Source organism: Pseudonaja textilis, chromosome 2 (genome assembly GCF_049901715.1).
Source record: "Pseudonaja textilis isolate UNSWEBS1 chromosome 2, rPseTex1.2, whole genome shotgun sequence".
NCBI lineage: Eukaryota > Metazoa > Chordata > Lepidosauria > Squamata > Elapidae > Pseudonaja > Pseudonaja textilis.
In genome coordinates, this window is record NC_141991.1 from 239,316,410 (window position 1) to 239,330,574 (window position 14,165).

Genomic DNA, 14,165 nt, shown 5'->3' on the forward strand with positions numbered 1-14,165 from the left:
GTAATTGACACAGACTACTAATTCAAGTATTTATGAACAAATGCTAATGAGTCAAGAAATATCTGAAAACTGGTAACTTACTAATAGAAAACTTGATATATTGGACTGTCCAATAATTTGAAATTCCAAGATTCCAAGTCATTAAACCAATCAACAAAAACTCAGAACTTATCAGGCAAATCTTGAAAGGTTTTGTTGATTTTATCCATAAAAGTACACAATCTGACATGAGGAAGCTAATATTTCCTGCATTCTTATCTGAAAGCTGATGGGTGATTAACTTTTCACCCTAAGGTCAGTTTCCTGTGAAAGCATCAACATTTTGCAAGCTAACCTTTTTTAAAATTAAGTTTAAAATTTTATGGCTGCCATCCTGAGGCATCATAGGAAGACACCCCATGGCTTTTTTAAATTAACTCTGACCATATATTCCTGGAAAGACGAAAGAAAGAAAGAAAATGTGTGGAGATAGCATCATTCTTCTGATAGTCATGCAGTATATTGTGTCCTCCAATATATTCCTCACACACCCAGTCTAAAAAAGCCTCAAGAGAATGAACGGTTCTCTTGTAAATCTCTTAGGATTTAATGAAAATGTTTGAAGCTGCAGATGACTAAAAAACCAAATATCCATTTAAAAGAGGAAAACAATCCTTTGGCCATCTTGAAAATGTACAAGAACATAAGAATTTCTCTTCTTTCTAAAAAGGTCTTTCAGTAGCATTTTTTTTCTTTCTACTTTGAAAAGTGAAACCTAGACTGATATAATGGTTAAAGTGCTGGACTAGGAGTGGGGTGACCCAGGATCTGGCATTTCCTTAATTATGGAAGCCACTTTGGATCAGTCACTCCCCCTAATGATAGCCAGGCTCAGCAACTAGGGTCTATGACAATTCACCACAGCCAACTCGCCATAGCCAACTCACCACAGTCAACTTGCCACAGCTAACACAATGCAAGACAACTTGCCACAGCCATCTTGCCACAGGACAACTCAGTGCGGGACAAGAGTTACATAAAGTCAAAGAAATGGTGGAATAGAATCATTAAAGAAAGGATGCAAAAGGAGGGACAGAATGAAATGTGAATGGCAAAAATTAAAATAATGTTTATGTATTTTAAATAATTAAATAGAATCGTTACATTGTTCCACGGCGAGTTGTCCCATGGTGAGTTGGCCGTGGTGAGTTGACTGTGATGAGCTGGCTGTGGCAAGTTGGCCATGGTGAGTTGGCCATGCTGAATTGGCTACAGTAAGTTGGCTGTAGCAAGTTGTCCCATTTCCCAACAAACTAACTGGCTAAAGAACAAAGCCCCTCATTACATCATACACCGATAGCTTTTCTATGTAAACCACATAAGTGCAATGCAAAGCAAGGGCACATTGAAGCTAAATGAGACAAACATTAAGGCCAACGTATTGCATGAGAACTAATAGGGAAAAAGTAGTATAGTTTTTCTGTAGGATGCTATACAGCATCAATAAAAGAGAATATCTGCAGCTCAGGGTTGAAATGAGGGGTCCTTGGTGCTCTCTGAGCTTGGTTGTTTTCTTGCAGACTAGGTAACATCATCAGTGCTAACACCACCATTTATGCTATACACATTTCTGAAGTTTGCTGTTGAGTTTGGCGTGTTCAAAATCAGGAATATAACCGGACCATCTGCAATATTTTCTTCAAAATACTAACATGCTTCAACTGGTCAGAGTGTTGATGGATTGGGACAGTGGTGGGATTCAATTTTTTTTTTACTACTGGTTCTGTGGGCATGGCTTGGTGGGCATGGCAGGGGAAGGATACTGTAAAATGTCCAGTCAGAGATGGTATTTGCCGGTTCTCCGAACTACTCAAAATTTCCGCTACCGGTTCTCCAGAACTGGTCAGAACCTGCTGGATACCACCTCTGACTTGGGAGAAAATCAGAGGTGGTATTCAGCAGGTTCCAACCAGTTCTGGAGAACCGGTAGTGGAAATTTTGAGTAGTTCGGAGAACCGGAAAATACCACCTCTGACTGGCCCCGCCCCCATCTATTCTCTGCCTCCCGAGTTACAGCAGGGTCTTCTTTTGTTGCCCTGCACAGGAGAACAGAACTGGAAAGCAGGTTATTGGGCTGGGAAGGTAATGGGATTTTGCAGTAACCTACCCCTGCCATGCCCACCAAGCCATGCCCCCCCCACCAAGTCACACCCACAGAACCGGTAGTAAAAAAATTTGAATCCCACCACTGGTGGGGAGGGAATGGAGATTTTACAGCATTCTTCCCCTGCCAGGCCCACCAAACCACCCAGTCACGCTCACAGAACTGGTAGTAAAAAAATGTGAATCCCAGAATCCCACCACTGGAGAATATTATTTGTCTTCATCAAAACTCCTTTAAACATATATGAGCTCCATGTCTACGGAGATTCTCAGTCATTCAGGACATGGTTGTACCAAAGATGCTTTTTCAGTAGTTCAAGTTGCCTTTTGAAAAAGCACTTTGGGGACATATATATGAGCTCCATGGGTTAACAGGAGTTAAGAGTATTTTTAATGTATAGGTAATTGATATTTTAAAGAAAAAAAAATAGATGTATCAATCCTAACCAATGCATATAACATTTATTCTGATAATGCCTTTTTTTGTTTTAGACTGTTGGCTGTGATTATGAAATTAATTCCAATGCCACTGAAGATCAGTGTGGAGTTTGCTTAGGAGATGGATCTTCTTGTCAAACAGTGAAGATAACATTCAATCAGAGTGAAGGATTCGGTAAAGAAACTTTCCCTCACACTATCAATTTACTTTACCCATTTCAAATATTCTGTATAAACAGAGAGTCCAAGAAGAATAAATTGTATAAATAGCCCAGAGGAAAGGTAGGAAAATAGTATTTCTATTTGTTTTTCTCGCCATCTTTCCAGTTAGATACTCATATTCTTCATGAAAACCTTTAATGTTCTAAAACATTAGATCGGGGGTATTGAACTCTATTTCATTGAGGGCCACATCAGGGCTGTGTTTGACCTTGGGGGCCTGGGGTGGGCGTGGCCAGGGTGGACGTGGCCACCTTGACATCACTCGTATCGGGGGTGCCTGTGGCGGCCCGAGCGCCGTGCCAGAGAAAACAGGCTCCCGAGCTCTGTTTTGGGCTGTGACGTCCTCCTGAAGCCCTCTGCCAGCAAAAACCGAGCTGGGAGCGGCTGCATGTGGCCCCCTGAGCACCATTTTTGGCCGCGATGGCCTCCTGCAGCCCTTTGTCAATTTAATTTTGAAGGACTATAAGAATATCAGGAAACTTGCTCCCAGAGAAGCTAGGTTGCCTTCATCAGCTCCATTGGAAGTTGCATCCTCTGCAAGAAACTTTGAAGGATGATATTTCCTGTTCCAGATAAAGATGTTTGGATTAGTGCAAACACATGCTCCATTTCCAATTTTATTTTGCAAGTATCCAAGAAGGAAGTCTTTGAATCTTGCTAGGATGAATACTAACTAGAAGGGACAGAAATCATACTAGCTGAGTTGTCTCATTAGAAAAATTCACCAATAATAAATAAACATTGTTTTTATTTGGACTAATTAAAGTGTCGACAGAACCAAGGTAAAATAGTCACATTAAAGGATCCTAAATAAGGCTTTTCTCTCTTGGTACAGGTAATCCTCAACTTATGACCACAATTGAGCCCAAAATTTCTGTTGTTAAGTGAGGAAATTTGTTAAGTGAGTTTGGACCCGTTTTACGACCCTTCTTGCCACAGTTGTTAAGCGAGTCACTGCAGCTGATCAGCTAGTAACCCCGTTTTTTAGGTAAATCTGGCTTCCCCATTGGCTCTGTGTCAGAGTATATTCATGAACTGGAATAGAGCTTGGTAACAAGGCCAGCTAATGAATAGGCATAGCAACTAAATCAGCCAGTGAGGACTGTTTTGGAAACTGAAACTAGAATTAGCCTAGGCTGGGAACTGAAACTAGCAGTAGCCTAGGCGTGGCTCTATATTAAGCTCTGCGGCTCTGCAGCTATGCTGAGCTCTGAGTCTGTCTATTGAAAATGAAATTGCTTCTCTCCTCTGCTGTGTGTAATGCTTGCCTGCTGAACTGAAGTGAAATTGATGTCTGTTTCTGAGCGCCTGAGTTGCTACAGAAGTTACTTGCAACATGTTTCTGTCTGAGTTTGCTCCATGTTGGAGAAATCTACAGCTGGTTTGTAAAATCGACTTATTATGTTTATAAAGAGGTTAAATGAAACATCAGCCATCTGTGTTTATTTTTCTGGCACTGAATTAATGCTGCAAAATTCTGAATACTCTGCTTGTCAGAAGGGCGCAAAAAGGGATCATGTGACCTTAGGATGCAGCAAAGGTCATAAATATGAATCAATTGCCAAGCCTCTGAATTCTGACCACATGATCATGGGCAAAGGGCATAACTGTGAAAAGGGTCGTAAGTCACATTTTTTCAACGCTGTTGTAGCTTTGAATAGTCACTAAATGAACTGTGGTCAGTTGAGGACTACCTGTAGATTATTTTGATTTTTTAAAAGTCGGCAGGTGGAGAGGAAATGCAAAATTAAAAAATATGAAGCAATGTTTTTAACAGTAGGTTCCCAACCAGTGGTGGTGTTCAGCCGGTTCGCACAGGATCGGGCGAACAAGGATTTGGTGTGGGTCGCCGAACCGATAGTAAGTTCTGGCTGGCCACACCAACCTGGTCGCCCGCCCACCCGATGCTCGCTCACCGCACCCACCTGACATTTGCCTGAGGTATTTCTTTCTTTTACCCTCCCAACAATCAGCTGTACATACGATCAGCTGTGCTGGAATTCTCCTTGCTGAGGCCCAGGAAGGCAAAAAATGGCTCCACCCCCCTCCATTTTTTTGCCTTCCCGACCCTCAGAGGAGCCTTATGGGAGCAAAAACGCCCCCCCCCCCCAAGGCTCTTCTGAGGCCAGGAAGCTCCCAAAATGGAGGATGGAGGGGTGTTGCACGCTCCTCCCATGCTGTTTTTTTTCTTCCTTTTAGAGGAGACTTATGGGAGCAAAAAGCCCCCCAAGGGGCTCCTCTGAGGCTCAGAAGGTACAAAAAGCGGGTGGGGGGGGTTGGCTGCAAAAAAGAAAAAAAAAAGCCATGCCCACCCAGTCACATGGCCACACCCACCAAGCCACGCTCACAGAACCAGTAGTAAAAATTTTTTTTAATCCCACCACTGTTCCCAACGCGATGAATCCAAAGGCCTTTTGCAGCTATTTTGTCTTCAGCTGTTCTCCCCACACTCCACCATGTGGATTTTCTATAGCTAGAAAAAGGTTGGAAGGCATCGTGGGAGACTCTGAAAGTATTAGAGCAAAGCGCAGTGCTGTCTGACCCTGTGCTATTTGGTGAACCAAACACAGTAATCGCAAAATAAACTGGTCTTATCTAGATATATTTTTGAAGGGCTAGTAGTCCAAGCAGTCAAAGAAATGCATTCAGATAAATATGAATAAAATTCCAGCATCCAAATCTTATGACATTAAATGAAGTGCACTACGTTAAGCAAAGCTTTACTACTGCCCCAGAATTATGCTTAGGATTTATCTTCCAAGAGGGAAAAATAGCCCATAGCTACTAGGTTTTGGAAATGGAGGGTCTTTGGCATTACTCCTTTTCTCTTTTGATGAGGGTTTGTCAGTTTCTCTTTGCTGGCCTATTGCAATTAGATTCTTGGTTTATTGTTTTTTTTTTTAAGGGGGAGATGAAAAGGTCAATTCTCTTCCTTCGTGTCAGACTTAATTACTACACAGGCCACAGAGGATCCACAAACAAGTGAAGATTTGTGTGAAGGAGGGAGGGAGGGAGGGAGGGAAGCAAAGGGAGACAGTGATCAAAAGTCAGCCGAAGCGATGCACACAAAAAAACATGTTCTGTGTGCATGTGGGACACAGCAGATCTGATCAAAATGGAAAGGATAACACATTCTATAGTCCTTGACTTACAACAGTTCATTTAGTGACCGTTCAAAGTTACAACATAGCAATAGCAACAACAGTTAGACTTATATAATGCTTTACAGTCCTCTCTGAGCGGTTTACAGAGTCAGCCCCCAACAATCCGGGTCCTCATTTTACCCACCTCGGAAGGATGGAAGGCTGAGTCAACCTTGAGCCTGGTGAGATTTGAACTGCCAAATTGCAGGCAGCTGGCAGTCAGCAGAAGTAGCCTGCAGTACTGCACTCTAACCACTGTGCCATCGTGGCTCAATGAATGAACATCATTGGAAAAAAGTGACTTACGACAGCTTTTCATACTTAAGATCATCGCAGCTTCCCCACGATCAAAGTTCAGTCACTTGGCAACTGACTCATATGTCAACTCATAAAATATTTCTATGGTCTTTTTAGAGTTGCCAACAGAAAAAGAGGGGGGGGGGACAGTGTGGCAGCTTGGAAACCAAAAGTGCATTCCATTAATAGTTTTCAAGGATAGTAACTAGGTGACTGAAATTTCTGCCACACAAAATTCTAACTGGAGAACATGATTGACTATGGATGTGTCCCATTGGAGAATATGAATTACGATACACCCAGAGGTGGGGGGAAACCAGGGTCAAGGGTGACAATGAATTATGAGTCTGAGAGTCAGCTACACCCAGGCAGTGCTGGACATTTTAACTCCCAATAAATCCTTTTGAAGTTTTGGAAATTTGGCTCGAGACGAATGATTTAAATGGGGGTAACTGCCGGAATCCTGACAGCTAGCCACATAATTCATATTTATGATGGATGCAGTGTCCAGGGGTCATGGATCCCCTTTGGTGACCTTCTGACAAGCAAAGTCAATGGGGAAACCTGTTTCACTTAACAACCACGTTACTAATTTATCAGCTGCAGTGATTTACTTAACAGCTGTGGCAAGAAAAGTTATAAAATGGGGCAAAACTTGTTTAACAAATGTTTCACTTGGCAACAGAAATTTTGGGCTCAATTGTGGTCATAGGTTGAGATCTACCTGTGTATAGTTTACTCACAAAACTCCAATGTGGTTTGCCAGTGTCTTTCCACTGTTTTTCTCCTCAGTCTAGCCTTGGATTTCCATGGAGGCCTCTCTTCCAAGCTTTGCTCAAGGATTCCAGACATTATTGCCCTCTTTTAGATTAAACCCTAATGACAGTGGCCTGGGAGCAGATTTAATGGTTTCCCCCTCAAGAAGTTCAGAATCAGAATAGAGTTGGAAGGGACCTTGGAGGTCTTCTAGTCCAGCCCCCACCTAGGCAGGAAACCCTACACCACTTCAGACAATCTCTTCTTAAAATCTTCCAGTGTTGGAGAATTCACAACTTCCAGAGGCAAGTTATTCCATTGATTAGTTGTTCTAACTGCCAGGAAATTTCTCTTTCTAAGGTGCTTCTCTCCTTGATCAGTTTCCACCCATTGCTTTTTGTCCTGTCCTCAGGTACTTTGGAGAATAGCTTGACTCCTTTTTCTTTGTGGCAACCCCTGAGATATTGGAACACTGCTATCATGTCTCCCCCAGTCCTTCTTTTCATCAGACTAGACACACCCAATTCCAGCAATCATTTTTATATGTTTTAGCCTTCAGCCCCTAATCATCCTGGTTGCTCTTTCTCTGCACTCTTTCTAGAGTCTCAACATCTTTTTTACGTCGTAGTGATCATAAATACATGTCAGTTGTCAAGTGTCTGAATTTTGACCACAAGGACGCTGTGATAGTCATAAGTGTGAGGACTGCTCATAAATAACATTTTTTCAGTGCTGTTGTAATTTCAAATGGTTCTTAAACAAATGGAAGACTGCCTGTAAGGTCAACTTGAAGGACCTTTAATGTATGTGTTAGAAATTTCACAGCCAAAAATCTACATATAGGTATATATCCATTACGAAGATGTTAAGAGATGCTTAAATTAAATTTCATTAATAAAATCAATATTTTAAAAACCTCCTGGAATTCTAGATGGGACTAAAAGTGCTAGAAGTCAATATTTCTTACGTCTGTTCTAAGCCACAGGTAGGCTATTTATCGTCTTTTGGGTCTTACAAGTCCCAATATTTTGGACCACTGGATGATGTCAGCTCAGCTTCAAGAACACCTGGAGATGTTTTTATATCCATTTTACCTTTCTCGCGTAGGTTATGTTGACATTGGCCTGATTCCCAAAGGTGCAAGACACATCAAAGTGGTTGAGGTGTCAGAAGCAGGCAATTTCCTTGCGCTGCGCAGCGAAGACCCTCAGAAGTACTATCTCAACGGAGGGTTTATTATTCAGTGGAATGGAGATTACGAAGTGGCAGGAACAATGTTTCAGTATGAAAGAGAAGGAGATCTGGAAAACCTCACTGCTTCTGGGCCCACAAACGAATCCTTGTGGCTGCAGGTACGCCAGCGTGTCACATGATGGGTGTGATGCAGACTGTGAATATAGCAATGGTGGGATTCAAAATTTTTAACTATCGGTCCTGTGGGTGTGGCTTAGTGGCTGTGGCAGGGGAAGGATACTGTAAAATCTCCAGTCAGAGGTGGTATTTGCTGGTTCTCTTAACTACTCAAAATTTCCGCTACCGGTTCTCCAGAACTGGTCAGAACCTGCTGAATACCTCATCTGGAATGTAGCGCAGAAAAGGAATTGTCAACATTCACAACTTTTCTCACTTCACGTGCTTTTGCTGCTGCAGATAACAGTTTGTGGACTCAATCCAATGTAATCTAGTGCAATTAACTTGATAGGTGTCAATTTTTTTAAATAAGATCTTTTAAGATATTATATATGCATAGTGTGTATCAATGTAATCATAAAACAAATAAATGTGTTCTGTAACAGCCAATGGAAAGTATGCCTTAAAGAAATTGTATCCCATAGTTTCTGCTTAGCAAAACATTGCTATGGACTCTCTCAAAAATTGGCAGCATTTAGAGCATGTATATCTCATGATTCATTCTACTGTTTAAATCTTAAAAGGCATGAAAAAATCTGTTCTTTTCTGCTCATGGTCCTCCTATAGAAAGGAACAGAAAGTATGGACCTGCAGTAAAATGTTGTGGAGCTCCAGAGTTCCTGAGCATGAGAACTGAAGTCCACAGGTTGTAAAGGGGCCATAATTGTTCACCCCTTGATTAGACATTTGGGCTGAGAAGGTCTTCTGGAACAGGGGTCGCCAATCTTTTGGACCTCAGGGACCACCAAACTCATAATTTTAGATCCCAGGGACCGCTAGCTGGTTCTGTGGGCATGGCCTAATTTGTGGGTGTGGCTTGGTGGTCATGTGACTGGCTGGGCATGGCTTGTATGTAAATAGTATAAATATTTATATAAATATTGAATTTAAATAAAAAAGAGCAACTTTTACCCAAAATCAAGCAAAGCAGGTGAGCAGATTGAGTTGCTCACAGAATCACAGAGTCATTCAGAGATCTATCTATCTGCCATTGGCTAGCTCAGTCTGTCACATAAAATTTGCTTGTAAGCAAACTCACAAAATTAACTCACAATACACCATGCATGTAAATATTGAATTTTTTATTTAAAAAAAGAGCAACTTTTACCCAAAATCAGGCAAAGCAGGCAGATTGAGTTGCTCACAGAATCATTCAGTGATCTATCTATCTGCCATCGTCTAGCTCAGTCTCTCAGATTTGCTTGCTGTGAATCTGCACTGAATTTGCTTGCAAGCATACTTCAGTCCTAAGGGAGGTTCGGCTGTGCTGAGCCGAAGATCTAAAGACGAGCTAGAAAGCAAGAAATCCAACCATTTCCTGCTTCCTAACTAATCTAAATCTGGCACAGCAGAACAGATGATGGTCGGAAAAAGGAAAAATAGCAAGTTTACTGGGTAAACAGTCCTGGTCAATTTCTGGTTAGATTGCTCCCAGTCTACTCCTACCAATATGCCACTCTTCTCAGTCTACCACCAGAGTCAAAAGGTTTGATTCCATCATGTAGCTGTGTTTGCCCTAGATGTATTTATTAGTCACCTTTTTCTTATTTGGAAAACAACAATAACAAGAGTCTATGGAGATTCTCAGTCATCCAGGTCATGGTTGTCCCAAAGGTGCATTTTCAGGAGGCAACTGGGCTTCTTTGTTTTTTCTTTGAAAATGTTTCACTTCTCATTCAAGAAGCTTCTTCAGCTCTGACTGGATGGTGGGGAATGGAAGAATTTATATTCCTTGCAGACAGCTGGTCACTTGCATTCTTTTAGAGCAGGGTGTCAAACTGGCGGCCTGCAAACCAGATGCGTCATGCACAGGCCACACCCAGCACAGCTACACGAATGGGAAAAATGTTGCAAAATGTTACATGACAGCAACGTGACATGATGAGTTTGACACACATGTTTTAGAGAGTCGTTGAGGCCATAGAAGATTTATCTGTGTCCTCAGGGTCACCTGAGTAGTGAAAGTGGGTGTGAAAGCTTTTTGGAATTGTTGAAAGGAACAATGGAAGGGACACAGGGCAGAAAATATCCTACAGCCAAGAAGGCTGCAAACCCATTTGCACTACTCAGGTGACCCTGAGTACATAGATAAACCTCCAAGTGCTTCAGTGATCCTCTAAAAGAATACAAATGACCAGGTGTTTGCAAGGAATATAAATCCCTCCATTCTCCACCATCCTGTCAGAACTGAAGAAGCTTCTTGGATGAGAAGCAAAACATCTTCAAAGAAAAAACAAGAAAGTCCAGTTACCTCCTGAAAAAGCACCTTTGGGACAACAACAACAACAAGATTTTGGTGTAATTTACAGTTGTAGAGCATATGACCAGCAGATTTAATTAGATTATCATTCCCGGAGCCTTATGGAAAGGATTGAAGTTTTCCCATCTCTTTGACTGAACACATCAAAATATCACAGCGGTCTGATCTGGGAGGCAAAAATAAATGGAAGCAAAGAGATCCGGAAAATTATCGTGCCATCTTGTTGTGGTGAGGAGGCTGGGAAAGAGATAGGGGGAATTCTAGACGTAATCCACAGACAGGAGAAGAATTTGTTAGCAGTTTACATCTACGCTAGTCAAGGTGGTAGCCATGACAATGAGACTGAAGTGTTGTTCATTAAAAATAGCTGGAGCTTTAATCACACGGTTATGGCCACCAGCTTGGCATTTTTAGTATACTCTGCAGATATCTCTATAATATATCTACAGTTCATATCAATGTGCAAGAAGCCTGGCGGGAAGAGATTAAAAATGAGAGTTCATCAATGGACATATGTATTTACTATTTCTACCAAACTGGAGAAATTCAAGTTAGACAAATCAAAGAGGATTGGAGTGACTCCTGCAGTTTCCAAGTTTAATCCATTCCCTTTAATCCTTACATTAGAATGTTTTGGGTTTGTTTTTTTTTTGAGGTCTGGATGGTTCTTGGTTCCTTGATTGTGATCTGTGGTGGGTGGCTTAACTCGTGGCCTGCTGGATCTTTGGACCCCCAATCTGGTAGTCCTAAACTCCAGAGGGTTAACATCATTGCCCAGAAGATCATTGGTTGCCCTCTCCCCTCTTTGGAACAGCTTTATAGCTCCTGCTGCCTTAAGAAAGTTCAAAACATTCTCAAAAATCCATCTTATCCTGGGCACCCTTTTTTTGAACTATTACCATCTGGCAGATGGTACAGAATAATAGAAACAAGGACAAATAGGCTGAAAAATAGCTTCTATCCCAGGGCTGTAACTCTGTTGAATTCTACTGCATAGTGCAATATTAACACAATATCAGGGGTTTTCAATTCAATGAATAGAATGTGAAGGATGTGTATTTGTGTTTGTTTTCATGGTCATAGTGTGCACTGAGAATGGTGTTTGATTTCGTTGTACGAGGTGCATTGACAATAAAGTAAACTAAACTAAACTAAAAACAGAGAAGGGAAGAAAAGAGAGTATTCTGGTTTGATATTTTGTGATTGAAATGTACAATAAATGTTCGTTCAGCTCCTTTTTCAGGAAAACAACCCTGGAATAAAATATGAATACACTGTCCGCAAAAGTTCAAGCTTGGAAAATGAAGTGGAGGAGCCTGAATACTTTTGGAAATATGGAAAGTGGACGAGTTGCAGTGTAACTTGTGGCAGTGGTAAGAAATCATAATTTTCCAAGTTCCTTTCCTCCCTCTTGTCAGCTGCTTTGGTCTCCCCATTCATTGTTCTAACAATGTACCAACTTGGGTATACTTAAATTACTTTAGACTGGCAAATAGTGATTTATTAATAGTTTGTTTATATGCCTTTTGAAAGGTCACCAATAAAATCAGCATACAGAAAGCTACATTGTGTGTCTACTAATCATTAATTAGTTAAACCTCAGGAACACAATGGCATTTTTCCCATTCCAAGTAATAAAAGCAGGGGGGGTTTGCCCTAATTTAATGCAAAAACCACATTGTGCAATTAAGAGTTAAAAAAAAATAAAGTAGCACTTATATCAGCTCTGTTCAAACTAATAATAATTTACCAAGTAATTGCTGGAGGTGACCTCTAGTTGCTTCTGTGGAGTGATTAAGGGAGAAAGGGAATTTCACTCTTGTCAGTTAATTTATGATAATTATCCTTTCTTCTTGAGTAATTATTATTATCAACTTACTTCACCATCTTGGCCTGTTGAAAACAGTTCCTATGTGCTGGTCTGGCTTGAATTGAACTGAAGGAAGAATGAAAGATTTGTAAGCACTTAAATTATGAATCTAATCCACAGCTGTTGTACTGAGAGACATGTGAGGTAAATAGTTTAGATAAGAAAGTAGATAAAAGTGCCTGTAATATTTGTATCTATTGTAAATGGTTTACTGATGCAGAAAAATGGTTCATGTAAAGTTAAATTCCAAGAGAGTCAATCTGGGTTTTCCTAATCTGATGACTAAACTGAGTTGGACTTTGGTTCTACATTTTCCCAGTCAACATGGTTAGTGGGAGATTTTGAGAAACTGAAGTCCCACACATCTATAAAGCAACTTATTTATGATCTTCTGTTTCCTCTCATCCTTTCATTTCTCTTTGAGCTTATTCAGGAACCTTCAGAAACAAACGCATGAGTATAAACAAAGAACAAAACAGCAGTTATAGTATTGAGATATAACCAAGGATGATTTTAGCAGAAAGGAGCCCACATGGACTTCTCAACAGCTGGGCATTTCTACACTCTCTCATTTGTTGTGGGGAGATCATAGTAGGGCATCTCCCTTTGGTATTGTTGACTTCTCTTTTTTGAATGAAAAATCCATAGTGTTGATGGCACAGAGACATATCAGTAGTAGAATGAGTTTTTTAGCTGGAATGCCAAACTATAGTATTAACTACCATTACAGGGGTGACATGATAGCAGTGTTTCAATATTTGGGGAGCTGCCACAAAGAAGAGAGGGTCAACCTACTCTCCAAAGCACCAAAAAGCCGGACAAAGAGCAATGGACAGAAACTAATCAAGGAGAGAACCTACCAAGAACTGAGGAGAAATTTCCTCAGAATTAGAACAATCAATCAATGGAATGGTTTGCCTTCAGAAGTTGTGGGTGCTCCAACACTGGAGGTTTTAAAGAAGAGATTGGACAGACATTTGCCCAGAATGATATAGGGTTTCCTGCTTGGACTAGAAGATTTTCAAGGTCCTTTCCAACTGTTATTCGATTCCTTAAAATGCTCTGGGACACACAAATTCTGCAGTGATATAGGTAAAGTCCACTGGAGTTTGACATTCAAAAAATATAAATAAAAAAAGAATAAAAACTGGCAGATATCTGCTATCTCTAGGTTTTGTAGACTGCAGATATTGGTATCTGACAGTTTTTATTGGCAGTTTTGAACATTTGCTGTTGGCATATAGTGTTAATGGCAGGCAGGATGTTCTCCTGCAAATCTGTGTACTTGGCAGTTTCTCAGCAGTGCTAACATTTAGTATGAGCTACTCCATACAGCAAAATGTTTATCTTCTTAAAGATACATCTAAAGATGAATTTCGAAATTTCTTTCATTTTTCTCATAGGGTTTCAGCGACAGATTGCCCATTGTGTGAAAAAGGGGAAGAGCATGGTGAAAAACCTGTTTTGTGACCCAGAAACCCAACCCAAGGCAAAACAGAAAAAATGCATTGAAAAAGATTGCCCACCAAGGTATGCACGAATACAGAGCAGAGGTCACCAATCTTTGCGACTTGGCAACCTCACCGGAGGAGGAGGGGAGAGGGAAACCAGGCTGCACAAGGGGTTG

The 14,165-nt window shown here is 40.9% G+C and overlaps 1 protein-coding gene across 1 annotated transcript in view; it reads left to right on the top strand.

Annotated features, from left to right (window-relative positions):
- ADAMTS12 (ADAM metallopeptidase with thrombospondin type 1 motif 12) overlaps positions 1 to 14,165 on the top strand; it is a 164,471-nt gene that overhangs the window by 125,263 nt on the left and 25,043 nt on the right. Inside the window, exons 14-17 of the mRNA XM_087927399.1 lie at positions 2,635 to 2,755; positions 8,106 to 8,350; positions 11,900 to 12,041; positions 13,942 to 14,068. Coding sequence (XP_087783525.1) covers positions 2,635 to 2,755; positions 8,106 to 8,350; positions 11,900 to 12,041; positions 13,942 to 14,068 — 635 coding nt within the window. The remainder of the gene's footprint in view (positions 1 to 2,634; positions 2,756 to 8,105; positions 8,351 to 11,899; positions 12,042 to 13,941; positions 14,069 to 14,165) is intronic.